Source organism: Oncorhynchus keta, chromosome 28, assembly GCF_023373465.1.
Source record: "Oncorhynchus keta strain PuntledgeMale-10-30-2019 chromosome 28, Oket_V2, whole genome shotgun sequence".
Classification (NCBI taxonomy): Eukaryota; Metazoa; Chordata; class Actinopteri; order Salmoniformes; family Salmonidae; genus Oncorhynchus; species Oncorhynchus keta.
The window spans coordinates 10,919,869-10,946,488 of record NC_068448.1 but is presented as its reverse complement, the minus strand read 5'-3'; the positions used below and the strand labels follow the sequence as shown (position 1 = coordinate 10,946,488).

The 26,620-nt window shown below is 41.5% G+C and overlaps 3 protein-coding genes and 1 long non-coding RNA gene across 5 annotated transcripts in view; 1 reads left to right on the top strand and 3 right to left on the bottom strand.

Moving 5' to 3' along the window:
- LOC118360423 (tensin-2-like) overlaps window positions 1-5,725 on the top strand; it is a 79,822-nt gene extending 74,097 nt beyond the window's left edge. The window contains exons 27-33 of the mRNA XM_052484178.1: window positions 315-344; window positions 933-2,563; window positions 2,609-3,342; window positions 3,382-3,717; window positions 4,092-4,918; window positions 4,956-5,096; window positions 5,372-5,725. Coding sequence (XP_052340138.1) covers window positions 315-344; window positions 933-1,074 — 172 coding nt within the window. The 3' untranslated portion in view covers window positions 1,075-2,563; window positions 2,609-3,342; window positions 3,382-3,717; ... (1 more) ...; window positions 4,956-5,096; window positions 5,372-5,725. The remainder of the gene's footprint in view (window positions 1-314; window positions 345-932; window positions 2,564-2,608; window positions 3,343-3,381; window positions 3,718-4,091; window positions 4,919-4,955; window positions 5,097-5,371) is intronic.
- Window positions 5,726-7,955: 2,230 nt separating this feature from the next.
- tmem106c (transmembrane protein 106C) lies at window positions 7,956-13,741 on the bottom strand. Of its 2 annotated transcripts, none has more exons than XM_035739854.2 (8): window positions 13,588-13,741; window positions 12,589-12,847; window positions 12,400-12,463; window positions 10,508-10,667; window positions 10,244-10,384; window positions 9,989-10,038; window positions 9,012-9,065; window positions 7,956-8,900 (listed from the first exon to the last, which is right to left on the bottom strand). In XM_035739854.2, the coding sequence occupies exons 2-8, from the start codon at window positions 12,797-12,799 to the stop codon at window positions 8,780-8,782; spliced, it is 801 nt and encodes a 266-aa protein (XP_035595747.1). In that variant the 5' UTR covers window positions 12,800-12,847; window positions 13,588-13,741; the 3' UTR covers window positions 7,956-8,779. The 2 variants fall into 2 exon arrangements, with proteins under 2 accessions (XP_035595747.1, XP_035595746.1); XM_035739853.2 differs by having other exon boundaries at window positions 13,493-13,739.
- Window positions 13,742-15,485: 1,744 nt separating this feature from the next.
- On the bottom strand, window positions 15,486-17,481 carry LOC127912997 (uncharacterized). Its single transcript, XR_008084334.1, has 3 exons — window positions 16,719-17,481; window positions 16,155-16,293; window positions 15,486-16,042 (listed from the first exon to the last, which is right to left on the bottom strand). It is a non-coding gene; the product is annotated as an uncharacterized LOC127912997 (long non-coding RNA).
- Window positions 17,482-19,016: 1,535 nt separating this feature from the next.
- On the bottom strand, window positions 19,017-25,651 carry LOC118360611 (serine--tRNA ligase, cytoplasmic). The gene is made up of 11 exons (XM_035739855.2): window positions 25,369-25,651; window positions 24,325-24,395; window positions 24,086-24,169; window positions 23,828-23,986; window positions 23,500-23,643; window positions 23,214-23,369; window positions 22,620-22,841; window positions 22,247-22,376; window positions 20,094-20,251; window positions 19,852-19,981; window positions 19,017-19,635 (listed from the first exon to the last, which is right to left on the bottom strand). Exons 1-11 carry the CDS (start codon window positions 25,502-25,504, stop codon window positions 19,478-19,480), a joined length of 1,548 nt encoding a protein of 515 aa, XP_035595748.1. The 5' UTR covers window positions 25,505-25,651; the 3' UTR covers window positions 19,017-19,477.
- Window positions 25,652-26,620: the final 969 nt, after the last annotated feature.

Below are 26,620 nucleotides of genomic sequence, written 5' to 3'. Positions count from 1 at the left end.
TGCATGTGAGATGGAGAGAGTGTGTGGTATGTGCATGTGAGATGGAGAGAGTGTGTGGTATGTGCATGTGAGATGGAGAGAGTGTGTGCGTGTGTGCATGTGAGATGGAGAGAGTGTGTGGTATGTGCATGTGAGATGGAGAGAGTGTGTGCGTGTGTGCATGTGAGATGGAGAGAGTGTGTGCGTGTGTGCATGTGAGATGGAGAGAGTGTGTGGTATGTGTATAACTGGGTATTGCAGGCCTTGGCTGTGAACGTAAGCTGTACCTATGCCTCTATGCTTGTTTGAGAGCTCTGTCTGTCTCTTTGCTTCAGGTGGACTAACTCAGACAGCACAACTTCTAAGTAAGTGCTCTACGTGTCTGGACATGTTGGTTTTGGAGCATTTAATGTGTGTTGACAATGTTTGATTACCTGCATGGCATCTTATTGCTTCTGTGCCTTGGCCGTCATCCCGGTAAATATCTGTGGATCATGAACACAGTCTCAAATTCATGTTCACAAATATCTATGCTCACAGTTCCTGTTTTATGCCAATTTACGAAATCTGTGGGGTTTGATGATTTTTAAAAGATATTGTATTGTAGCTTAGGAGATATTATGCTAACGTGATCAACCATCCTGAACGCTGGTCTCTTGTTTCGTTTCACCTCACTGAATCTGAGCGGGCGAAACAGAATGGAAGCTTGTGAGATCAGAATGGTTGAACAAGGCAAATATTATCGTACCTTCTACTACAGTAACTGTAATTACCTGGCCCATACTTTACTCTCACCCTGTTTCCTTCTCAAGAGTTGATCAAAGAGGTCTCAGTCGTCATATCAAACCAGTAAGAATGGGCATCACCATGAGTGTGTATTAAGTGTGTATTTCTCCCCCCTCTATCTCTTTCCTTTCCCCTCTCTTTCTCCTCCTCCACCTCCTGTTCAATAGGGTGTTTGGGTTTGTAGCCAAGAAGCCAGGCAGCATGGCAGAGAACGTGTGTCATCTGTTTGCCGAGCTCGACCCGGAGCAGCCTGCCTCAGCCATCGTCAACTTCATCAACAAGGTGATGTTAGGGCCGCAGCGCAGGTAGAGAGACAGAAAAGGACCAAGCCAGGGACCTGTCACCGCAACAACACTGTCACAACTCCTAAAGAGAATCAGGAGGATACAGAAATGCTTTACAGACCCATAAAGCACCAGTGGTGGTGGCATCTTTTCAAAGACTGAGTTTTGACCCCAAAGGCTCAACATTTTAAACATGACTGCCATTTTGAATTATAATCTAAATGTAATCGTTGTTACTATTCTAATGTCTATAATGCCGCCATTGATAGTTGCCTTCGAGATACCAAAGCTTTGTTGTCAGTAATCTAAGGTATCAATAAGTAGCCTAGTCTACCAAAGATCTTGCCTCAACCCTGTCACTCTCCCTTTGACAATCATAAGTGTAAGTCAAACACAATGTAGAAGATGATATAGTCCTACAGCAGGCTACAGTAGACTACAGTAGATTACAGTAGGCTACAGTAGGCTACATTAGTCTACAGTAGATTACAGTAGGCTACATTAGGCTACCGTAGGCTACAGTAGACTGACTACATTAGGCTACAGTAGATTACAGTAGGCTACAGTAGACTGACTACATTAGGCTACAGTAGATTACAGTAGGCTACAGTAGACTGACTACATTAGGCTACAGTAGACTGAGTACATTAGGCTACAGTATATTACATTAGGCTACAGTATATTACATTAGGCTACAGTAGATTACATTAGTCTACAGTAGACTGACTACATTAGGCTACAGTAGAATACAGTAGACTACTGTAGGCTACAGTAGACTGACTACATTAGGCTACAGTAGACTACAGTAGGCTACAGTACACTGACTACATTAGGCTACAGTAGATTACAATAGGCTACATGTATATTACATTAGGCTACAGTAGACTACATTAGGCTACAGTGGATTACAGTAGACAACAGTAGACTGCAGTAGACTGACTACATTAGGGTACAGAAGGGTATGTTAGGCTACAGTAGATTACAGTAGACTGCAGTAGATTACAGCAGACTGCAGTAGATTACAGCAGACTACAGTAGGCTGCATTAGACTGACTACATTAGGCTACAGTAGACTACATTAGGCTACAGTAGATTACAGTAGACTGCAGTAGATTACAGCAGACTACAGTAGGCTGCATTAGACTGACTACATTAGGCTACAGTAGACTACATTAGGCTACAGTAGATTACAGTAGACTACAGTAGATTACAGCAGACTACAGTAGCCTGCATTAGACTGACTACATTAGACTACAGTAGACTACATTAGGCTATAGTAGATTACAGTAGGCTGCAGTAGATTACAGTAGGCTACAGTAGACTACAGTAGGGTATGGTATGCTACAGTAGAAAGTAAAAGTGAGAAACGTCTATTTGTAATGTGCAAGCGACAAAGTGTATGTGGTTAGGGTATCAATGTGTGTGGAGGCTAGGAGTTAGGGCACAGATATGGTAATGTATGGAGGCTAGGGGTTAGGGCACAGATATGGTAATGTATGGAGGCTGGAGGCTAGGTAGTTGGGGCTACAGATATGGTAATGTATGGAGGCTAGGGTTAGGGCACAGCTATGGTAATGTGGTGGGGGCTAGGGTGCAGATGTGGTAATGTAGTGGAGGCTAGGGGTTAGGGTACAGCTATGGTAATGTGGTGGAGGCTAAGGGCTAGGGCACAGATATGGTAATGTATGGAGGCTAGGGGTTAGGGCACAGATATGGTAATGTGGTGGAGGCTAGGTGCTAGGGCACAGATATGGTAATGTGGTGGAGGCTAGGTGCTAGGGCACAGATATGGTAATGTGGTGGAGGCTAGGGGCTAGGGCACAGATATGGTAATGTGTGGAGGCTAGGGGCTAGGGCACAGATATGGTAATGTGGTGGAGGCTAGGGGCTAGGGCACCGATATGGTAATGTATGTAGGGGCTAAGGTACAGATATGGTAATGTGGTGGAGGCTAGGGGCTAGGGTACAGATATGGTAATGTGGTGGAGGCTAGGGGCTAGGGCACAGATATGGTAATGTATGTAGGGGCTAAGGTACAGATATGGTAATATATGTAGGGGCTAAGGTACAGATATAGTAATGTGATGGAGGCTAGGGGCTAGGGTACATATGGTAATGTGGTGGAGGCTAGGGGTTAGGTTACAGATATGGTAATGTATGTGGAGGCTAGGGGTTAGGGTACAGATATGGTAATGTATGTGGAGGCTAGGGGTTAGGGTACAGATATGGTAATGTATGTGGAGGCTAGGGGTTAGGGTACAGATATGGTAATGTGATGGAGGCTAGGGGTTAGGTTACAGATATGGTAATGTATGTGGAGGCTAGGGGTTAGGGTACAGATATGGTAATGTGGTGGAGGCTAGGTGCTAGGGCACAGATATGGTAATGTGGTGGAGGCTAGGGGTTAGGGTACAGATATGGTAATGTGTGGAGGCTAGGGGTTAGGGTACAGATATGGTAATGTGTGGAGGCTAGGGGTTAGGGTACAGATATAGTAATGTGTGGAGGCTAGGGGTTAGGGTACAGATATAGTAATGTGTGGAGGCTAGGGGTTAGGGTACAGATATAGTAATGTGTGGAGGCTAGGGATTAGGGTACATATATAGTAATGTGTGGAGGCTAGGGGTTAGGGTACATATATGGTAATGTGATGGAGGCTAGGGGTTAGGTTACAGATATGGTAATGTATGTGGAGGCTAGGGGTTAGGGTACAGATATGGTAATGTGTGGAGGCTAGGGGTTAGGGTACAGATATGGTAATGTATGTGAGGCTAGGAGTTAGGGTACAGATATGGTAATGTGATGGAGGCTAGGTGCTAGGGCACAGATATGGTAATGTGTGGAGGCTAGGGGTTAGGGTACAGATATGGTAATGTGTGGAGGCTAGGGGTTAGGGTACAGATATGGTAATGTGTGGAGGCTAGGGGTTAGGGTACAGATATGGTAATGTGTGGAGGCTAGGGGTTAGGGTACAGATATAGTAATGTGTGGAGGCTAGGGGTTAGGGTACAGATATAGTAATGTGTGGAGGCTAGGGGTTAGGGTACATATATGGTAATGTGATGGAGGCTAGGGGTTAGGTTACAGATATGGTAATGTATGTGGAGGCTAGGCGTTAGGGTACAGATATGGTAATGTAGTGGAGGCTAGGGGTTAGGGTACAGATATGGTAATGTGGTGGAGGCTAGGGGTTAGGGTACAGCTATGGTAATGTGGTGGAGGCTAGGGGTTAGGGTACAGATATGGTAATGTGATGGAGGCTAGGGGTTAGGGTACAGATATGGTAATGTGTGGAGGCTAGGGATTAGGGTACATATATAGTAATGTGTGGAGGCCAGGGGTTAGGGTACATATATAGTAATGTGTGGAGGCTAGGGATTAGGGTAATGTGTGGAGGCTAGAGTACAGATATGGTAATATGTGGAGGCTAGGGGTTAGGGTACAGATATGGTAATGTGTGGAGGCTAGGTTGTTAGGGTACAGATATGGTAATGTGTGGAGGCTAGGGGTTAGGGTACATATATGGTAATGTGTGGAGGCTAGGGGTTAGGGTACAGATATAGTAATGTGTGGAGGCTAGAGTACAGATATTGTAATATGTGGAGGCTAGGGGTTAGGGTACAGATATAGTAATGTGTGGAGGCTAGGGGTTAGGGTACAGATATAGTAATGTGTGGAGGCTAGGGGTTAGGGTACAGATATAGTAATGTGTGGAGGCTAGGGGTTAGGGTACATATATGGTAATGTGTGGAGGCTAGGGGTTAGGGTACAGATATAGTAATGTGTGGAGGCTAGAGTACAGATATTGTAATATGTGGAGGCTAGGGGTTAGGGTACAGATATAGTAATGTGTGGAGGCTAGGGGTTAGGTTACAGATATGGTAATGTGTGGAGGCTAGGGGTTAGGGTACATATATGGTAATGTGTGGAGGCTAGGGGTTAGGGTACAGATATAGTAATGTGTGGAGGCTAGAGTACAGATATTGTAATATGTGGAGGCTAGGGGTTAGGGTACAGATATAGTAATGTGTGGAGGCTAGGGGTTAGGTTACAGATATAGTAATGTGTGGAGGCTAGGGGTTAGGGTACAGATATAGTAATGTGTGGAGGCTAGAGTACAGATATTGTAATATGTGGAGGCTAGGGGTTAGGGTACAGATATGGTAATGTGTGGAGGCTAGGGGTTAGGGTACAGATATAGTAATGTGTGGAGGCTAGAGTACAGATATTGTAATATGTGGAGGCTAGGGGTTAGGGTACAGATATAGTAATGTGTGGAGGCTAGGGTACAGATATTGTAATATGTGGAGGCTAGGGGTTAGGGTACAGATATAGTAATGTGTGGAGGCTAGAGTACAGATATTGTAATATGTGGAGGCTAGGGGTTAGGGTACAGATATAGTAATGTGTGGAGGCTAGGGGTTAGGGTACAGATATAGTAATGTGTGGAGGCTAGGGGTTAGGGTACAGATATAGTAATGTGTGGAGGCTAGGGGTTAGGGTACAGATATAGTAATGTGTGGAGGCTAGGGGTTAGGGTACAGATATAGTAATGTGTGGAGGCTAGGGGTTAGGGTACAGATATAGTAATGTGTGGAGGCTAGGGGTTAGGGTACAGATATAGTAATGTGTGGAGGCTAGGGGTTAGGGTACAGATATAGTAATATGTGGAGGCTAGGGGTTAGGGTACAGATATAGTAATGTGTGGAGGCTAGGGTACATATATAGTAATGTGTGGAGGCTAGGGGTTAGGGTACAGATATAGTAATGTGTGGAGGCTAGGGGTTAGGGTACATATATAGTAATGTGGGAGGCTAGGGTACAGATATAGTAATGTGTGGAGGCTAGGGGTTAGGGTACAGATATAGTAATGTGTGGAGGCTAGGGGTTAGGGTACAGATATAGTAATGTGTGGAGGCTAGGGGTTAGGGTACATATATAGTAATGTGTGGAGGCTAGGGTACAGATATAGTAATGTGTGGAGGCTAGGGGTTAGGGTACATATATGGCAAGTCCCAGAGATGATGGGGTATTGATATGTTTAGTTCACGTGTAAGTTCTTATGAATTGTGCCCTAGAAAGAAACGCTTGCAGTAACCAAGGACAACCAAGGAACAACGGTGTGCCACACCACTGCCCTCCCCAGTGCATTGTATAACCATGGATTCTTCTGTCAAGCACTGTACACAATAATATCGCTGCAAATAGTCATGTAGTTCTATTATACACATATATGGGTAAATGCCAACCTATGATGCAAATAATATTCCTTATATTGTATATTTTTTAGAAATATATTCCAACATTAAAAACAAGACAAGGATGAGGTCATGTCTTTGCCACAACTTCAACGTAATGCCCACATATCTTTTTTTACCTGTATGACTTTATGTACAAACACAAATCAGAGAGGTGTCTAAGGCCCTATGTACTAAAACCAAAGACAAAGCACTCCTGTATTAAGAATTCATCTTTCATATTTTTAAGCTTCATGTGTTTGTATTGATAAGAGTTTTGCATTGTTTTTGTAAGACATGAAGACTACTTTGTATAACAGTGGTAATATATTGTGGTCTGTTTTCTTATTGATCTTTATATGTAGTAATATATTTTCTCACATGCAGCTACTAAAGTGAAAGTAAAAATGAAACATTGAGGAAAATAATCTTGTTATATGCTATTTTTTTAAAGAAAGCTTTGTATGCACAAATGAATATAATAAAACAAAAGTTGTGGTACCCAATCTGATTTCTTCTCATTGGATTTACTCTCTCTCGGTTTCTAAACTGTACACATGAATTTAAAGCCTTGTGTATTTTGCTTATATTTATTTAACTAGGCAAGTCAGTTAAGAACAAATTCTTATTTTCAATGACGGCCTGGGAACAGTGGGTTAACTGCCTGTTCAGGAGCAGAACGACACATTTGTACCTTGTCAGCTTGGGGATTTGAACTTGCAACCTTCCGGTTACTAGTCCAACGCTCTAACCACTAGGCTACCCTGCCGCCCCACTTTTCAAGAGCAAGGTCTAAAAACAGAAACGTCACAGACATGTTCTCATTAAAAAAGTAACCATCTTTATTAGTTGAACATTCCCTTATTCCCCCCCCTCCCCCATTTTAGAATTTTGGCATTTGAAAAATACATACATTTCCTCCATTTCATCCCCTAAAAGGCATGATTCAGTCATATTCCTTCAGCATACAAAACATGTTTTTTTGTGTTTTTTTACACCTCACCATCTGTTTTCACCTTTCTCCATTGTAGCCTGGTCTCAGATCTGGTTGAGCTATTGCCAAGTCATTGCTGTCATTGTCAAGCCAAACATGTTTTGCATGACAATGAGTGACAGGAAGTTAGCATGATAGCACAAACAGATTGACACTCAGGCGGTCTCCATTGCCCTTTAGTGCAATAACCCTGTTCAAACACAATTCAAAAGATCTAACCAGCAGAGCTAAATGAAACAAAACAATCCCCTAACTTGGAAATACCACACAAGCTTATCGCTTTTACACTCTAGAAATACCAAACTCCGAAACCAAATTTCAAGTAATTTCAGCTTAATTATAAAGTCTATGACAACAAGAGGCTGTGCTTTGGAATGTAAACGCCATTACGAAGATACCCAACACAATAGGACAGTGAGTGAGTTAATGACGTTTTAGTCATGCCGACCTGGTTAATACTGCAGTGGCTGTCATTAAAGATCCCTTTAGCAAGCCATTACGGAGTTAAGTCCAAGTTGGGCCTCCGGACAGAGGTCCTTACACTGTGCTAGTGTGCTGTGTACTTGGCAAGACTATGCTCTCAGTATTACATTTTTAACAATCATGTCAACGTCGTACTTCGACATGATAGTTGGATACACCAGCTAATCATGCTCTAGCAAAACATTTGTAGTCTCCCCCCCCCCACCATAATTAAGGGCAGTAAAATGTTCGATCCCAAAGAAAAAAAACAAACATGCCTTTTTATGGACTTTCGAATCATATATTACTACTCTTATGTTTAATCTTGTACTAGTATAAATGCTTAGTAAATCAGTGGGCAACACCCAAACGGAGTGTATTAACTTATGATAGTACCTGCTGACAATAACCATCCCTTATTAAAAAGCAGAAAATCAGAGATACAAACAATAGCCCTATGTACCATTTTTGAGGTGCAAACAAATTGTCTTAGGCACATCCCTCGACTAGTCCTGTCCCAGATATAAATAGCAGAAAGCAAATCTCCCTTCTTGCGCAATAAAATATCGGTCACTTTATACATTCCTACTGTGCCAAGTCCCTGAAATCATAGGACCCACACCAAAGGACACTTAAAAATGTAAGCGAACGCTCAAGGACTAGCACAGCAGGATACGTGGTCATAATTCAGTAGTAACACCGGTAACTGTGCTCAAGCAAAAGGATAACTAATTCCCTCCTAAAGTCAAGATTGTTGCAGCTTCAACAGGATGTAAATTAGTCATGCCTTGAATTTCAGCAACATGCACAACAGCTAAATATAATTTACTGAAGAGCTGGTGTTTGTTGCATTTATGAAGGCAAGTGATCAAACTTAATGATCCTGAAGTCAAAACAAATGCTTGGACTGAAATGATTGGAAATATTCCCTGGTTCATGTTGCCTGGCTCCCAGCATCTTGGTCCCTCTGTCCCTTGCTGCTGGACTCTTGGCCTCACCACTGGCTGGTGGTGATTTTAGTGGTGAGGGAGGGAGGGTTACTGCCACAGTCGGCGTGGGGGCTGGTGAACCGTGGAGTTTGAACCACAGTCAATGTAGCGATAGGCTTCCAGGGTATTCTGGGCCGTGCGCATCATGTAGGAGGTTTTCACAGATGTCCTGGGAACGAAGAACACAGTTATGATTAAAAACTTTGAAATATAAGACAAAAGGCAAGAGGTAGAGATGGAAGTGATACGGTTTCACAATTACGAGGTAGGATATACTTACTGCATGATAACCAAGATATTATGAACCTTGATGCTAGCCATGGTGCAGAAGGCACTGGAGGGTGGAAAGAGTGGTTAGAACCTCTTCACAATCACAAATAGAACTTTACTCCTACCTACATGTGAAAATTACCTCAACTAACCTGTACCCCCACACATTTACTCAGTACCCCCTGTATATAGCCTCGTTATTGTGATACTTTTTAAAACTTTTGTTTATTTAGTAAATATTTTATTAACTATTTTCTTAAAACTGCATTGTTGGTTAAACTTATTCGGGATTGGTGATGTATGCTAATGCGATTAGGATGAGGTTGTAAGTAACAAGAACATTTCCCAGGACATAGACATATCTGATATTGGCAGAAGGCTTAAATTCTTGTTAATCTAACTGCACTGCCCAATTTACAGTAGCTATTACAGTGAAAAATACCATGCTAATATTTGAGGAGTGCACAATTTTGAACTTGAAAAGTTATTAATAAACAAATTACACACATTTGTGCAGTCTTGATACAACATTTTGAACAGAAATGCAATGGTTCATAGGATCAGTCACACAAAAAAGCACATACACTGCTGCATTCTAGTGGACAAAATCTTGGAATAATACATTATGGCCTCTCTTGCATTTCAAAGATGTTACAACAAAAATACAAAATAACATTTTTTTCTTTTACCAGATCTATTGTGTTATATTCTCTGACATTCCTACAAACTTAAAAGTTTTTCCTTTCAAATGGTACCAAGAATATGCATATCATGAGCTACAGGCAGTTAGATTTGGGTATGTCATTTTAGGGGGGATTTTTTTTTTTTTTAAAGGGGTGGATCCTTAAGAGGTTTTAAGGGCTTGTAAGTAAGATCTACACCGGTTGTATTTGGCACATGTGACAAGTAACATTTGATATATTAACAATTACAGAACTTGAAACAAAAACAACTAAATATAGGTCTTTACAGGTCCCTTTAACTTACTAAACATAGGAGGTGCTTCCACTGATCTGAACGCTGACTGTGAAGTTCACCTGTAGTAAAAAATAATAATAATAAAAATAAAAAGTTTTAAAATAGTCAAGACTAGAAGTCAAATGAAATTTTGGCAGGAAATGCAAACAAGACTTATACTTGAAGCAAGTAACGTATACAAGTCAATCATTAAACTACATGTAACATGGAGTGAATGTGTCCCAAGTGATGGTTCACTGCGTCTAAGTCTGCAGCAGGCCCTACCTGTGTCTGGCTCAGGGGCTGGATGGTGATGACGTTATCTAGCTGCATGGTGCCTATGACTGTTTTCATATAGAGAACCTGGCAGCTTAGACTATCCACCATCACTGTGAAGAAGTTTGAGTTGGTGAAGTTCAAGGAGCTCTGACAAATAGATAGGACCAGGGAAAATGAACAGTCAGCAGAACACACCATAAACAGCAGGCAGTCAAATGACCAACTATCTCCAACTAACAGAGTACATCCTCACGCGATTTACTGACTTACTGTCATATTTATGAGGACTTTAGTGTTGACGTGATCAAACTGCACGGTGACAGAGCGTATACCATCATCCTCCACCATGACAGAGCGAGGAAAGAGGAAGAAGACCACCAGCGAGGAAGCCAGGAGACATAGCACCGCAGAGAGGACCACATACAGCTTCCTGTCAAACATAGCACTTACCGTTTACTTTGACAATCAATGTTACCCAAAAAACAAACTGTGAACCAACTAAAAATGACAGAATGTGATGGTTATGTACAGTTGAAGGTGAAGTTTACATACACCTTAGCCAAATACATTTAAACTCAGTTTCACAATTTCTGACATTTAATCCTAGTAAAAATCCCGTTTTGAGGTTAGTTAGGATCACCATTTTATTTTAACAAAGTGAAATGTCAGAATAATAGGAGAGAGAATGACTTATTTCAGCTTTTATTTCTTTCATCACATTCCCAGTGAGTCAGAAGTTTACATAGACTCAATTAATATTTGGTAGCATTGCCTTCAAATTGTTTAACTTGGGTCAAACGTTTTGAGTAACCTTCCACAAGATGCCCACAATAAATTGGGTGAATTGTGGCCCATTCCTCCTGACAGAGCTGATGTAACAGAGTCAGGTTTGTAGGCCTCCTTGCTCGCACAGGCTTTTTCAAAATGTCTATAGGTTTGAGGTCAGGGCTTTGATGGCCACTCCAATACCTTGACTTTGTTGTACTTAAGCCATTTTTTCACAACCTTGGAAGTGTGCTTGGGGTCATTGTCATTTGGAAGACAAGACCCATTTGCGACCAAGCTTTAACTTCCTGACTGATGTCTTGCGATGTTGCTTCAATATATCCACATAACTGTCTTTCCTCATGATGCCATCTATTTTGTGAAGTGCACCAGTCCCTCCTGCAGCAACGCCACCTCCACAACATGCTGCCACCCCTGTGCTTCACGGTTGGGATTCTTCGACTTGCAAGCCTCCCTCTTTTTCCTCCAAACATAACAATGGTCATTATGGCCAAACATTTCTGTTGTTTCAACAGACCAGAGGACATTTCTCCAAAAAGTACAATCTTTGTCCCCATGTGCAGTTGCAAATTGTAGTGTGCCTTTTTTATGGCGGTTTTGGAGCAGTGGCTTCTTCCGTGCTGAGCGGCCATTCAGGTTATGTCGATATAAGACTCGTTTTACTGTGGATATAGATACTTTGTACCTGTTTCCTCCAGCATTTTCACAAGGTCCTTTGCTGTTGTTCTGAGATTGATTTGCACTTTTCTCTCTAGGAGAGAGAACACGTCTCCTTCCTGAGCGGTACGACCTCTGCGTGGTCCCATGGTGTTTATACTTGCGTACTATCGTTTGTACAGATGAACTTGGTACCTTCAGGCGTTTGGAAATTGCTCCCAAGGATGAACCAGACTTGTGAAGGTCTACAATTTGTTTTCTGAGGTCTTGGCTGATTTCCCTATGATGTCAAGCAAATATGCACTGAGTTTGAAGGTAGGCCTTGAAATATATCCACAAGTACAACTCCAATTGATTCAAATTATGTCAATTAGCTTATCAGAAGCTTCTAAAGCCATGACATCATTTTCTGGAATTTTGCAAGCTGTTTAAAGGCACAGTCAACTTAGTGTTTGAAAACTTCTGACCCACTGGAATTGTGATGCAGTGAAATAATCTGTCTAAACAATTGTTGGAAAAATTCATTGTGACATGCATAATAAAGTAGATGTCCTAACCAACTTGCCCAAACTATAGTTTGTTAACAAGAAATTTGTAGAGTGGTTGAAAAATGAGTTTTAATGAGTCCAACCTAAGTGTATGAAAACTTCTGACTTCAACTGTATGTGACCGATCCAGATATAAACTGGTGAGAAAAATGGGTTAGCTGTAAAACGTACGTTCTCTGGGGCCGAAGTCTCTGGTCGTTGTAGGGAACCAGAGCCACAAGCTCATTGACCTGCTCTGAAAGACAATGACCACAGAAGAGGGACAAGTCAAATAGGAGAACACCATCATAATGATCCCTACCACATCAGTACAGCAATCAATGCCCAGCAGGACAGGAATCCAGACAGGAAATGCCTCACCTGAGGGGATGTGGCCAGTGCCTTGGCATGTTGGACAGGTAATACTGTCCCTGCCAGTAAACTCTACATAAGGGAACCGAGCAATGTCCTCCTGTCTGTCCAGTCCATCCAGCGAGTCATCATCATCATCCCCCGTCTGCCACCCTGTCCCAACCTCCGGGACGAGCAGAAGACTGCTGTCGCTTTCGCTTCGGGACCATTGAGTGCCCATGAGCTGGCTGGCAGATAATCAAGCCAGCCTTTTTTCAAAGGACAGACCCTAGGGCACAGCAAAAATAAAAGTTGAGTAAAGGGCAGGACTTATTTAGGCTAATAATCAACGTTTGGCAATGGTATTTAAAATTATTAGCCTACAGCAAATGGGTTGCCTCCCACAATGTAAACAATGTTCCAGTTGTGTTGCCCTACAGTAGGTCTGGGATTTCCGGACTAGACAGACGTTGGCCAGTACGCCAGGCCTCAAAGCACATAATGTCCCAGGCACTACTACTATACCATGTAGCACAGATATGGCAATCGGAATAAATGGCGTAGGGCGTGGCCTCTTACTGTCAAACGTGGAAGTATGTGGATAGGCATGAACAATGACCATAACAATTTAAAAACATAGCTATGAACACTGACACAATACAATAGCTAGCTAGCTAGCTACACATTGGCTAGTAACGTATTATGTCCAACAACAAAACTATCCGTTACTTAGTCGAATCAAAGCACAATAAAAACAGCAAGCTTCGTGCCACTGCGGTCGAGAATGTTTGAGCTATCTTGCTAGCGGTAAAGTTACGTAAGGTAAGCAGCTAGCTAACTTAGCTATCGAGCTGTTAACTAGCTAGCTGTCAACGTTTACCAAGGTGCACAACCTGCACTAGGCTTGCGTCTTCAGACATAATAGTTGTCTTACCTTTATATATTTGGTTGACGATATTTCTAAGAACATTCAGGCAAGGCTATCAAGTCATTGATCGTGTTGTTTTGCCAGCAGCTCGTGACACTCACTTTGCAGTTCCTTCTTGTGCAGGGGTGTATTCATTCCTCATATTATGTTGCAAATCGTTTCTTAAACGGAAGCAAACTGAACTAAACGGGGCGGGAGCTCCCTGAATTTGTCCAATAGTTTTAGTTACAAAACTGAACTTTTTGACACTGTGAGGATTAATGTTTACACCCCGGTTGTTGATGGGCTTGCAATTGGTTTAATTCTAGTTGGCGCTTGAAAATCTTCTTAAGGGTACAGTGCAAATCAGGATTTACGCCTACAGTTTTTTATTTTGGAAGAAGTTTGCGAAGTTTCCGTTTTGCACATCCCTACATAAAAATAATATTGAAATAAAGTAATGTACACAACCGGTCAAAGGTTTTAGAACACCTACTCATTCAAGGTTTTTTTTTTAGTTTATTAAGAGTGTGCAAACCTGTCAATGGCAAAGGGTGGCTATTTGAGGAATCTCAAATATATAATATATTTTAAGCTGTTTAAAACTTGTTTGGTTACTACATTACTCCATATGTGTTATTTCATAGTTGTGATGTCTTCACTATTATTCTACAATGTAGAAAATAGTAAAACTAAAGAAAAACCCTTGAATGAGTAGGTGTGTCCAAACTTTTGACTGGTACTGAATATCACAGGAGGTAGGTGGCACCTTAATTGGGTGAACAGGCTCGTGGTAATGGCTGGAGTAGAATAGGTGGAATGGTATCAAATCCATTCCACTTGTTCCCTTCTGTACGTTCTTGTGGTCTGTTTTCCCCTCAGCAGCCTCCTGTGATGTATATCCATAGATAAATGTAGAGAGGAAGTGCATGATCCTTGGAAAATAAAGTATATTAAAGGCAACACATACAGTATCCAACTAGTATTTACTGTTTTATTCAGACATTATAGTTAGAGTCATGTGGTACATCTTCAACATGTGTGTTGCATAAAGGTTTCACCATAGTAGGTTTGGTTTCCTTCTTGCAGAACGGCTAGGCGAAGTGAACATCTGCGCTCTTATACTCCCTTAAAATATATTAGCTTGAAAAAACGAAGAAAAAGCGGCATTACTGTTTGCCCATCTTGAGATGACATAGCAACAAATAAACTTCCTCAAAACACTGGGAAGCATAAGGTAAACCTTACTGTTTCAACTGGGAAGCATGCTGTAAAAGCTTACCATGTGCTTCCCAGTCAAAACAGTTTGTGCGAACTGTTTCCACTGTATGCTTTGGATTTTTGTGACATTTTTGTTCATTTTGGTGTTCGGCTGTGTTTTTTTCAGCTGTTGACACACATTTTGTTATCTTCAGGTTTGTTGAAGTTCAGTTGCCGAAGTCTACCCCCCTTCACCGGTGATTGGTCAACAGTAGGAATCCCTGAATTAAGTGCTTGTTGTCTTTCAATGACAGACAACTAGTTTTCATGCAAATACTGCACCAACATTTTGGTTAGATGTAAAATTTTGCCACAAAGATCTCCTAGACAAAATGTCTAAATTAATTACATATATCTTGAGTTGTCTTACTTCATACTATTTTGAGGAAGTGTACTGGCTACGGCATCTCAACAGGGACAAACATTTACATTGCCATTTTTTTCTTCATTTGTCAAACAAATGTATTTTAAGGGAGTATGCGAGCACAGACTTCGCGTAGCCGAGTTCTGCTATGAGCAAAACAAACCTCTGTATCCAGACACCTTAAGCATTATAGTCCACTCCTCTTCATGTGTATGTCATGTTCAGTTCCTGTGTTCTCAGTAAAGGGGCTGTGTCATCACCGAGGAGAAATATTACTGGAAATTAGTGAAATTAAGAAAAGGTTTTTCAACAGATTTCAGTTTGGTGTGATGAATGCATGGCTGTATTGTTGTTCTTATGGGGAAATCCCCACAAGAATAGGAAACACACATTTGTTTGTCCCCACAAGGTCAAATGCTTTTTCTAGGGGGTTTAAGATTAAGGTTAGAATTAGTGTTAGGGTTAGAATTAGGTTTAGGGTTAGGAGCTAGGGTTAGGGTTAGGGTTTTGGATTAAGGTTAGGGTTAGGGGAAAAGTACAGGTTAGGATTAGGTTTAGAGGTTAGGGAAAATACAATTTTGAATGGGACTGAATTGTGTGTCCAAACAAGGTTAGCTGTGCAAGACTGTGTGTGTGTGTGTGTGTAGGCCTACTGCTTCCTCATTCACATCTCCTGATGTATTGAGTCTCATCCGCAGCTCTACATTCTCCCTCTGCAGAACTTTAATTTTTTTAAAGGTACAGAAATGAAGTAGAAAATATTGAATTGTAAAATACACCATATAAAACAAGCAGTTGACACAAACTACAAAACTGTTATTAGTTTTAAACCAACTAAGTCTCTTTAATCTAATCTTGTGACTCAGCGCCTCCACAGTCAAATGCAGCCGTTCTCCTCTGAGACTCCTCTCTCTATGAAAGGCATCTGTGATAATGAATACCAGCAGGTAATACTGGGGAGAGGAGCAAGGAAATAAAATAGATAAGAGATCTGCAATCTACAACCCATAGATGCTTTTAGTGATGTGCCCTGAAATCAAGACTGAATTATTTCCCTGTACTCACAAATGTCTAGCTCTGGAACAGGTAACATTGGTACATGTCTGCAGCTGGGTGTTTAAACACAAAGCCAAAGACTTTGGGTGGAGTCGGGGAGGACGGCACAGAAGGACACAGAGGAGAGGGGGCATGTGTACAGCATAAACTGGGGAACACAAGACAAAAGAGGGAAGTAAGAATGAGAGTGATAAAAAGATAAATTAAGATTATTGGAAGAGGGAGGATGGGGCAGTTGTATTACACAACACCATAGAAACACAGAAAAATGTAAGGGGCCCAATTACTTCTGTAAACCAAGTGTACATTTCTCCTTTTTAGACTTCATCATAATGAAGCAGTTTCATTTTCCCTTGGAGATTAACCCTAAGCGTAGCCTAGTGGTTAGAGCGTTGTACTAGTAACTGGAAGATTGCGAGTTCAAACCCCCGAGCTGACAAGGTACAAATCTGTTGTTCTGCCCCTGAACAGGCAGTTAACCCACTGTTCCCAGGCCGTCATTGAAAATAAGAATATGTTCTTAACTGACTTGCCTGGTTAAATAAAGGTAAAAAAAAAAAAAAAAAAACTCACCTTGGCGTTGAACCCTAGGCTCTGACCTTGGAGTTGGAGCCTAAGCTCTTCCTTTTGAGTTAAACCCTAGGCTATTCCTTTGGAGTTGGGCCCTACGCAACTAAGCATTTAACGTTAGGCAGCGTCTTTTTTTGGTGCAGTCCTTGATTTCGACGTCCATGGATTTACCGGTCCGAAACAAATCTGAACCAATCACAGACGTCCGATCCAGCCTATATTTGTCCCAAATATAGACATTCCGATTTAGTCTTCGATTTAGCCCAAACATAGACATCTAGAATTGGTTAAGAGTTCTATGTTTCACAAGTTTGGACAGCACAGTACCATAGAGCACAGCACATTACAATACACAGTACAGAAAATTAGAGTATAGTAGAGTATAGTAGAGTCCAGTCCAGTATAGTAGAGTCCAGTACAGGACAATGCATTGGAGCACACTAGCCCACTAGCCTACAGTAAAGAAAAGTGTACTATAATGTATCTTACTTTACTGTACTCTACTGAAGTCAACTGTACTCTACTGTAATGTACTACTGAAGCAAAACTGTACTCCACTGTACTCTACTTAATTAACTATTCTGTACTGTGCCATACTGTCCTTTACTGAATAAAACTGAACTGTCCTGTAGTGTACTCTTCTGTGTTCTACTGTACAAAACTGTACTGTGATGTTCAAACTTGTGAAACATAGCCTTTAACGTCTATGATTCGTTCAGATTTGGATCTGGTCTGCACCAACCAAATTGTACTTGTTTGGGGGCAGAGCTCATTAATAGCCAGCATGCTTTGCAAAGTGTTTGTTTTTACGTTTACATGTTGGTCATTCAGCAGCCGCTCTTATCCAGTGACTTACAGTCAGTGCATTCAACTAAGGATAGATAAACGAGAACATATCACAATAATAGCGAGAAAATAAAATCTCTAACCATTACTCAGAATGTTATTGTAGTTGAATTGGTCTGTTGGTTTATTATGTATGTTGTTCTACTTTGAACATCATTGCTCCCAGGTTTAGGAAAAACAAGCATAATTGCGCGATAGATGGGAGTAATAATATATTTTGTTGCAATCTTAACTTGGCTCCTCTTTTTTATTAAAATGTGTGAAAAAAAGTATAATTGTGTTGTAATGCGAATGTTTAGCAGCTGAAATTTGGCCATAGAATCATTAACTGAAAAATACTTATTTACAATGTCTGCAAATTACGTTTTCACCTCCGGAAAATACGTATTTTTTTTACATCCAGAAAATATTTTTACCTTTCATTCAGCAACTAAAATGCACAAGATGTTACATTCAGGACAAGATTACTGAAATGTGTATTTTGTATGCCATTTTGCTTACCGAGTAGGCTCTCACCTTGGTTTTATGCTCCAAAATGTCAATCCCGCTCAAGGATTGACACACTTTTGCTCTTCTTCTGCAGCTTTTCTGTCGACTGTGTCAGACAGCTAATGAAGGGCAAAGGACAGGGCCTTGCTCAACCACTGAATATTTCAATCAATCTGATCTTTTGAAAAACTGTTCATTGAAACCATGTTAGACACTGATTAAATTTCTTCTTTCATGAGCCTTGATTTTTTAAAAATCTATTATCGACAAAACCAAACAATCATACTAACAGTACTTCAATGACACACTAGTCATCTGACATCTGGACAGCTTCATTCAAATTTGCATGCCCTCGGGATGGACCACCTTAACACGCCACCGAAATTTAGACCAAAAAAGCCAGCCAAGAAGCCAAGAACATTCACAAAATCAATCAAGATTTTTTCCCTCCCATCCTCAATAACAATACAGAGTTACTAATATATATGTATAACATTAGGAAAAGTATTATGCACGCTGTTTTGAAGTCAGGTGTCATGTATGAAACCTCTAATAGTGTGCACTCTGCTTTCATTATTGTCTGATACCACTCATCTTTGGCAGGGCTGTGCTCCTGGAACAACAGATGAAAGTTTAGTGTTTCAGGATGTTACACCACTAAATCAACTGGTTCATGATCCCTGGGTGTAAATGACGTGTGAAGGCCCTGTTACGCAATAATACAACTCTTTGTTAAATTTGGGATCTTAACCCTTTAAATAACTCCACACTATTTTAGCACTGTTGACGTCAGGTGGCGAGCTTGCTTTGTGTGTAAAGTCTGGGAGGTAAATGACTAACCAAAATGAACTTCTCACTTAATAGCATTAATCGAATAACCTTCAAACGCTATCTGACTGTTTTGCAGGTATTGCTATTGCAGGCACTGACAACTCTCAGATCGGAGGAAGAAAGAAAGCATCAGGAAAGTGTCAGATTTTGTATCGTTACAGCACACCACTTTATCAATGCCTCGTCTTATAATAGTACATACAGACGTAATTAGAAGCAAATGACCTCAAGGCAAGCAACAATGTAGGAAAAAAATGGGTCCAGAGTACATGTGCGATTTATGGTGATATGCAATAAGATAATTAAAATTGAGTTCAGAACATCAAAGCAACCCTATTTCTTAAAGCACCTTATATACAAGATGTCGCAAGTTTGCTTCAATCGAAATTTCACAGAATTCCAGAGTTCAGACTTGATAGACTTTGTTTGGATCTTAGTGAGGATAATTGCATGCAGCAGACCCAACATTACTCCCAAGCTGTTTCCCTAACAACGCCAATGGCCTTTCCCTTTTCCAAAGTACTCTGGTTCTACAGTAGGACAGGGCTCTGTGATAATAAGTGATGGGAACTTAAGGATAGGAATGATGATGGTGTCTAAGAATCGTTGACAGACATGTTCTCCACTTGGTTCTGGAGCTGGTCTCCACCTCCCTGTTTCTTCTTCTTCCCTCCATCCTGCTGCTTCTTCTGCTTCTTGGACGTCTCCACGTCAATAGGCGCAGGCTTCACAAACTTCAGCATCTCTGTCATACCTAAGAAAATTAATAGGAGACTAATGAAAATGATGTCCACACACAGTTTCTGGCAATACTAGGCATCAAATATGCATAGAACCAACTACAACTCTAGAGACATTTAGAAAAATAAGTACTCTGTGAGAAAGACAACCTTTCATGACCACCATCTTCCAAGCATAGGACAAAAGTATTGCAGGCCCCTTCACAAAAAATAATAATACTGTCTCTCACCTGGAGGCATGAAGTTCCGGAGTACCTCTGGAATGACGACACCCTCTTCGGTCTGGTACGTCTCCAGGATAGCACACATTACACGTGTGGTGGCACACATGGTTGCATTGAGCATGTGCACATAGTCAGTCTGAAGAACACAGGAAGTGTGGTTTTAAAACTGGTTCAAATATTCCATCTTACTATGACTTTTTGATTATGGAAGCAAATCCTGATTCTATTTAAAGACTGGGTACACTCACCTTGTCCATCATCTTTTTGGTCTGTCCGTAGCGGATACGCAGCCGACGGGCCTGGTAGTCTAAACAGTTGGAGCAGGAGACCAGCTCTCTGAAGGCTGCGGAGCCTGGGAACCAGGCCTCCAAGTCCAGCTTCTTACTGGCTGCATGGTTCAGAGCACCTGGGTGGGAGCAGACAAACACAAACATCCCATGTGTAACTCTGTGTTGTTTGTGTCGCACTGCTTTGCTTCATCTTGGCCAGGTCGCAGTTAAATGAGAACTTGTTCTCAACAAACTCCCTCACGACGCCAGGACAGCGGAGTCAATCACCACCTTCCGGAGACACCTGAAACCCCACCTCTCTAAGGAATACCTAGGATAGGATAAGTAATCCTTATTCCCCCCTTTAAGATTTAGATGCACTATTGTAAAGTGACTGTTCCACTGGATGTCATAAGGTAAATGCACCAATTTGTAAGTCGCTCTGGATAAGAGCGTCTGCTAAATGACTTAAATGTAATGTAAATGTAAGCCAACCTGGTTAAATAAATGTGAAAAAAATAAAAGACATGTAGGTAGTAAGACAGCTTGCAAAGGGAAATGTCTGTTATGTGTGACATAAATCACACAGGATAAAAGGTCATTGTAATACCTTACAATGAGAAGGGTCTTATTAAAAATAGCAAGTTAACATTTATGAGTGACTGTTATTGTCATGATGTATACTTAAAAGAATAGTGCAAGATTCTGGCAATAAGGGATACCTCAGAATTTTGGCAATGAAGTCCTTTATCTTCTTCCCCAGATTCATATGAACTCATGGATACAATAGGCTTCCGGCTATTGAGCAAAATCTAGGTAGCAGAGGCTTCCGGTTATTGAGCAAAAGCTAGTTAGCAGAGGCTTCCGGTTATTGAGCAAAAGCTAGTTAGCATAGGCTTCCGGTTATTGAGCAAAAGCTAGTTAGCATAGGCTTCCGGTTATTGCGCAAAAGCTAGTTAGCATAGGCTTCCGGTTATTGCGCAAAAGCTAGTTAGCATAGGCTTCCGGTTATTGAGCAAAAGCTAGTTAGCAGAGGCTTCCGGTTATTGAGCAAAAGCTAGTTAGCATAGGCTTCCGGTTATTGAGCAAAAGCTAGTTAGCATAGGCTTCCGGTTATTGAGCAAAAGCTAGTTAGCATAGGCTTCCGGTTATTGAGCAAAAGCTAGTTAGCATAGGCTTCCGGTTATTGCGCAAAAGCTAGTTAGCATAGGCTTCCGGTTATTGCGCAAAAGCTAGTTAGCATAGGCTTCCGGTTATTGCGCAAAAGCTAGTTAGCATAGGCTTCCGGTTATTGCGCAAAAGCTAGTTAGCATAGGCTTCCGGTTATTGAGCAAAAGCTAGTTAGCATAGGCTTCCGGTTATTGAGCAAAAGGCTAGTTAGCAATGGCTCGTGAGACTACCTCCACCTTCCTTCATACAGGACGCAGACAGTTTTTCTCCACAAGTTCATCTGACTCCGGTGATGTAGAAGGGGCTTAATTGCCAAAAGCCCAAAGTATCAATTTAAATGCCCAGTGCAGTCAAAAACGTGATATCCCTGTGTTTTATCTATATTTTACATCGAGGTTAGAATAATATTGTGAAAATGAGGATGCTTTAGTGTAAGAGCTATTTGAAAAGATCACCTGAAATTTCAGCCTGTTTTGGTGTGATGGAGCTTTGGTGGTAAATTAGTTGATAGACCAATAAGAAAGAGTACCAAACCTCTGCCAATAACAGCTAGTTTTTAGCATTGGCGCACAAAACTACCCTCAACTCCCTTTAAACTGCACGCAGAATATAGCTATCCATTTAATCTAAAACTTCTATTTCAGAGCACACAAGGTTTCAAATGACATCAAGACAGGATTTGTAGCAACTACAGCCTCATTGTTGTGTTGTCGTACAGAAACCTTGGGTAAGCCCAAAATGTCACAATTCCCAAACTTAATCCTTTATTTCTCAATAATCATTTTGGATACAGGTCTGCCAATCATTCTTCCTCCAAAAAGCACCTTTCTATGGATTTACTTACAGGAAAATCCAAAACACAAATATCTTTGGGCCAACCGCATATGGAATCGCCATGTGATCATTAGTCTCTGTCCCAGAGAGGAACAGACGTGTTGGGGAGGACTATCTGCAGGACCTACCTGAGACTATGTTGATGATGCGGTAGGGGATCCCTAGTGTCTGGTAGAACTCTTCAGCCGTCCCAATCATCTCATCCATCATCTCCCAGGACTTGTTGTCATGAGGAGAGGCAAAAACAAACTGCTCTATCTGGGGGCAGAGAGCATGTTCATTAGTATTTCGCAATCGTTAGCAGAGGCCCAGCCCCCCAAAAAATGACCTGTTCTGGAAATGAGTATCCCTTGACATGATCTGTAAATTGTCAATAATATCCAGACTTTATCCTTCCCCAATTAGGCCTATAAAATGCAAAGCACTACAACAAAGATGTTGCCTTTTCTACACTGACCATGACACACCCACCATGTCTACTTTGAGAAAATGTTCACTTACCTTCTCAAACTGGTGCACCCTGAAGATGCCTCGGGTGTCACGCCCGTGGGAACCCACTTCCTGTCTGAAGCAGGTGGAGAGGCCGGCGTAGCGCATTGGCAGATCCTCTGGCTTCAGCCACTCGTCTCTCAGGAAGGCTGCGATGGGCTGCTCTGAGGTGGCAATCAGGTACTTCTCATCTATGGCCATGTCCTCAGATTTCTCACTGCTCTTCCCAATCACCTGACAGACAAGGAGGGAAGGCAGAGTGAATACATTACATACAAACACCCACATATCCAAATGAACATAAAAAAAATGCATATTTGTCTTAACATGCAACAAAACTAACTAACTAAACTAAACCTTTATCCCGAAAAACTAAGCCCTTATCCCGAAAAACTAAGCCCTTATCCCGAAAAACTAAGCCCTTATCCCGAAAAACTAAGCCCTTATCCCGAAAAACTAAGCCCTTATCCCGAAAAACTAAGCCCTTATCCCGAAAAACTAAGCCCTTATCCCGAAAAACTAAGCCCTTATCCCGAAAAACTAAGCCCGTAAAGCCCTTATCCCGCAATAGGAATGAAAGGAAGATTAGTTTCAAATCCATCATACCTTGTAAAGTTCATCATCAAACTGGCTGAGCTGAGCCACCTCCTGCATGACCTCTTTCCTCATGAAGAAGGGGGTATAGAGCATTTGGTAGTTCTTGCTGTGGAGCATCCGCAGAGCATAATTGATCAATGCCTGCTCCAGGAAAACTAGCGGCCCCTACAAACACAAAAAAGGAAACAGTCAGTAAGGATAACTATCAAGATTACACTGAGTTTAACAAAATTACACCTGTTATGAATCGGCCTGTGAGTGTATTGGATACATATGACAGTGACTAAGAACTTGCTTTGAGGAAGTAGCCACGGCTCCCGGCCACTATAGCTCCTTTCTCTCCGTCGTAGCCGTCAATCATGACTACCAGGTCTACGTGGGAATACTTCTTCTGCACAGTACAGTCTCCCCAGGTGCGCTCCACTTTGTTATCAGCATCCTGGCAGGGAGAGAGCGACAAGGTAAATTACAGAGTAGACAAGTAAACAAGAGGCAAAACAAAATTCATTCATGAGACAGAGGCTGCGGACAAGGCATGAGAATTTGAATTTTCTCCCTGAGGCAATGTGAACTTTCATCCATCTCCCTATTGCTGATGGGAATTCAAATTCCATGACACCCACCTCATCATTACTGATGGGCACAGATGGATGCAGGAGGTTCCCGATCTCTCGCAGGTATTGAAAGCGCTCTTCCTCCAGCTTTACCCTCTCACCATCAGATTTCTGCACTGCCTCATCTACAAGCAGACGGACCTTCTTGATCTGGGTGACCGTGAGGGGCTAGAAAAAGGGGGAAATAAACATTAAACATACCCATGAGTATGGGACCCACAAGTCAATCAGCATATAGATGAACTGCTGGCTAGCGAGTTGACCTACCGATAGTGTGTCTGCCGTTAGGGCCTCCAAGTTCTGGGCGTCGTCTGGGACAGAATCATCGTCATCCCCAACTGGCTCTCTCTTCTGTATAAAGAAAAGGCACAGAACAGGGTGAACTGGTAGAAAAACTACCTGCATATAGAATAGAACATAACGCTTTCAGACTGATGGGGGGGGACATGTAGCCATGTAGGTTACATAAAGCCTATATAGTTCACCAGCAGTTTCACAGGCTGTACCTTCATTTTCTCTCCAACTGTCTTGCTGCATAAATTCTTTGCCTTGTTGAGGTTGTCGGCAGTGAAACGACCTGATGAGCATGGAAAGGGCAAGGGTCAGCGTCATATTGACGTCATGAATCAATTTAATGGTGGTTGTGTCTTGAGCCTAGATATCACGACAAGTAGCTTTAATGTCAGTGACGCTCACAGGCGACAATGAAGAGACCCCCATAACAATGTAGACTTGAGTAGTCCAACATTCAATCTCAGTCAAATCTGCATCCACGCTATTTTCCATCTTGTTCCAATTACAGGGTCATGTATAGATGGGATCCAGCTTGTCAAATTTACAACAAAAGTTTATATAATTTTTTGGCATTTTAGCTAACCCTTTTCCTAACCTTCACCTACTTATCCTAACCAGCTACGTAAATTATCCTAAACCTACTACGAAAAGCACATTCTGGCAAAAGCTGGATCCCTTCTAGCCAAGATCCAATACCAGCTGTGGGACGCTGAGAGGAGAGGTTTTGATGCATTTGTTATGGGTATGTTGGACGGGGATTGCATCAGATTGGAGCTACAGTCAGTGTGGATAGGATGACGTGGCTAACCATCGTTTGGGTTTTCCTTGATAGTTTAGTTACTGAAGCATACATTATTTTAGTTAGCTAAATTAATGTTAGACAACATTGAACGACATATAAGGTATAGCCTAACTAAAGACATGGGAAAGAAAATGTATTGGTTGTGGTTAGTGAACTAACGTAGCTGGATAGCTAACTGGCTATACAGTCGTTTGCTATCTACCGGTGACTAACTAGCTAGCGCAGGCTACCAACTAACCAGTTTAGCTGAGAATATCCAGGCAGATAAATTCACTATACATTTTCTAAAAACGTGAACTGACGTATTATGCTTCAATTTCTTAATTTGTATCTGGGTGACTACAAGGCCAGCTTTTAACTACCTATAATAAATGCATGAAGCTAGCAAGCCATGTGAGTGGACACCACCATCCGATTCAATGAATGCTAACGCTAGCTTGCAGTCGGAACTTACATTTTCTCCATTCTGTGTCTGCGTGTACTAGTTTATCCACAAGTGACACATCTTTGAACCTTTTTCTTTGAGTTTCTCTGATTACTTCAGGATCACCGCCTTTATCGGTTCGAAATTGGTCTAAATCGAGCACCATGATGATTCCACGCTTTGATGACTGTCAAAAACGGTGCAGAGTAACAGAGAATAGCAAAGCCGGTGTGAAAAGTACCAGCGGCAGAAACGATTACGTCACTTCCTTCTTCGATGAGGTTTAACGGTGGATGGCATCCAATGAATGTTGCATTACCGCCACCTACTAGACTGGAGTACAACTCCCTTAAATTTAAAAAATCGAATTATATTGATCACGTACACATGGTTAGCAGAGGTTAATGAGAGTGTAGCGAAATGCTTGTGTGACAGTATATCTAAGTAATCTAACAATTCCCCAGATCCCCCCCCTCACTTCTATACACTGCTGCTACTCACTGTTTATTATCTATGCATAGTCAATTCACGCCTACCTACAGATACAAATGACCTCATCTAACTTGTACCCCAGCACACTGACTCGGTACCGGTAACCCCTGTATATAGCCTTGTTACTGTTATTCTTATTGTGTTACTTTTTATAATTATTTTTTACATTAGTCTATTTGAACTGCACTGTTAGTTAAAGGCTTGTAAGTAAGCATTTCACGGTAAGGTCTACACTTGTTGTATTTGGCGCATGTGACAAATGAAGTTAGATTTCGTTTGATAGAAAGATGAGACTCAAGAATTAGAATTTTTCGGGCATCATGTCCAAATCATCCGAAAGTATCTAAAATTGATGGGGAAACTCAACAAAGTCCTACATGATTACAACATGATGCAATGAAAATGATAATATTCATACCATGACTTGAGCGGGATTTGTGCCACAAATGCTAAAAGGTCAGTATTTGGAAACAGTGCCAGGAAAACTAAACCAAAGCATCGATTTCCGTCATGCCGTGTTTGTAGACTGCTTACAAGGTAAGAAAACCAATATGTCATTTTGGTTAAGTATCCCGTTAAGTACATTTAAAACTGGATACTTTATAAAAACTTTAACTCAAGTAGTATTCTACTGGGGGATTTTCTATTAAATTATCTTTACTTTTACTCAAGGATGACAATTGGGTACTTTTTCCAGCACTGGAAATATTGCAGTGGGAGATTGTGAGACTATCACACCCTGACCTTAGTGTTCTTTGTTTTCCTTGTTTTTTTGGTGGGATGTTGGCTA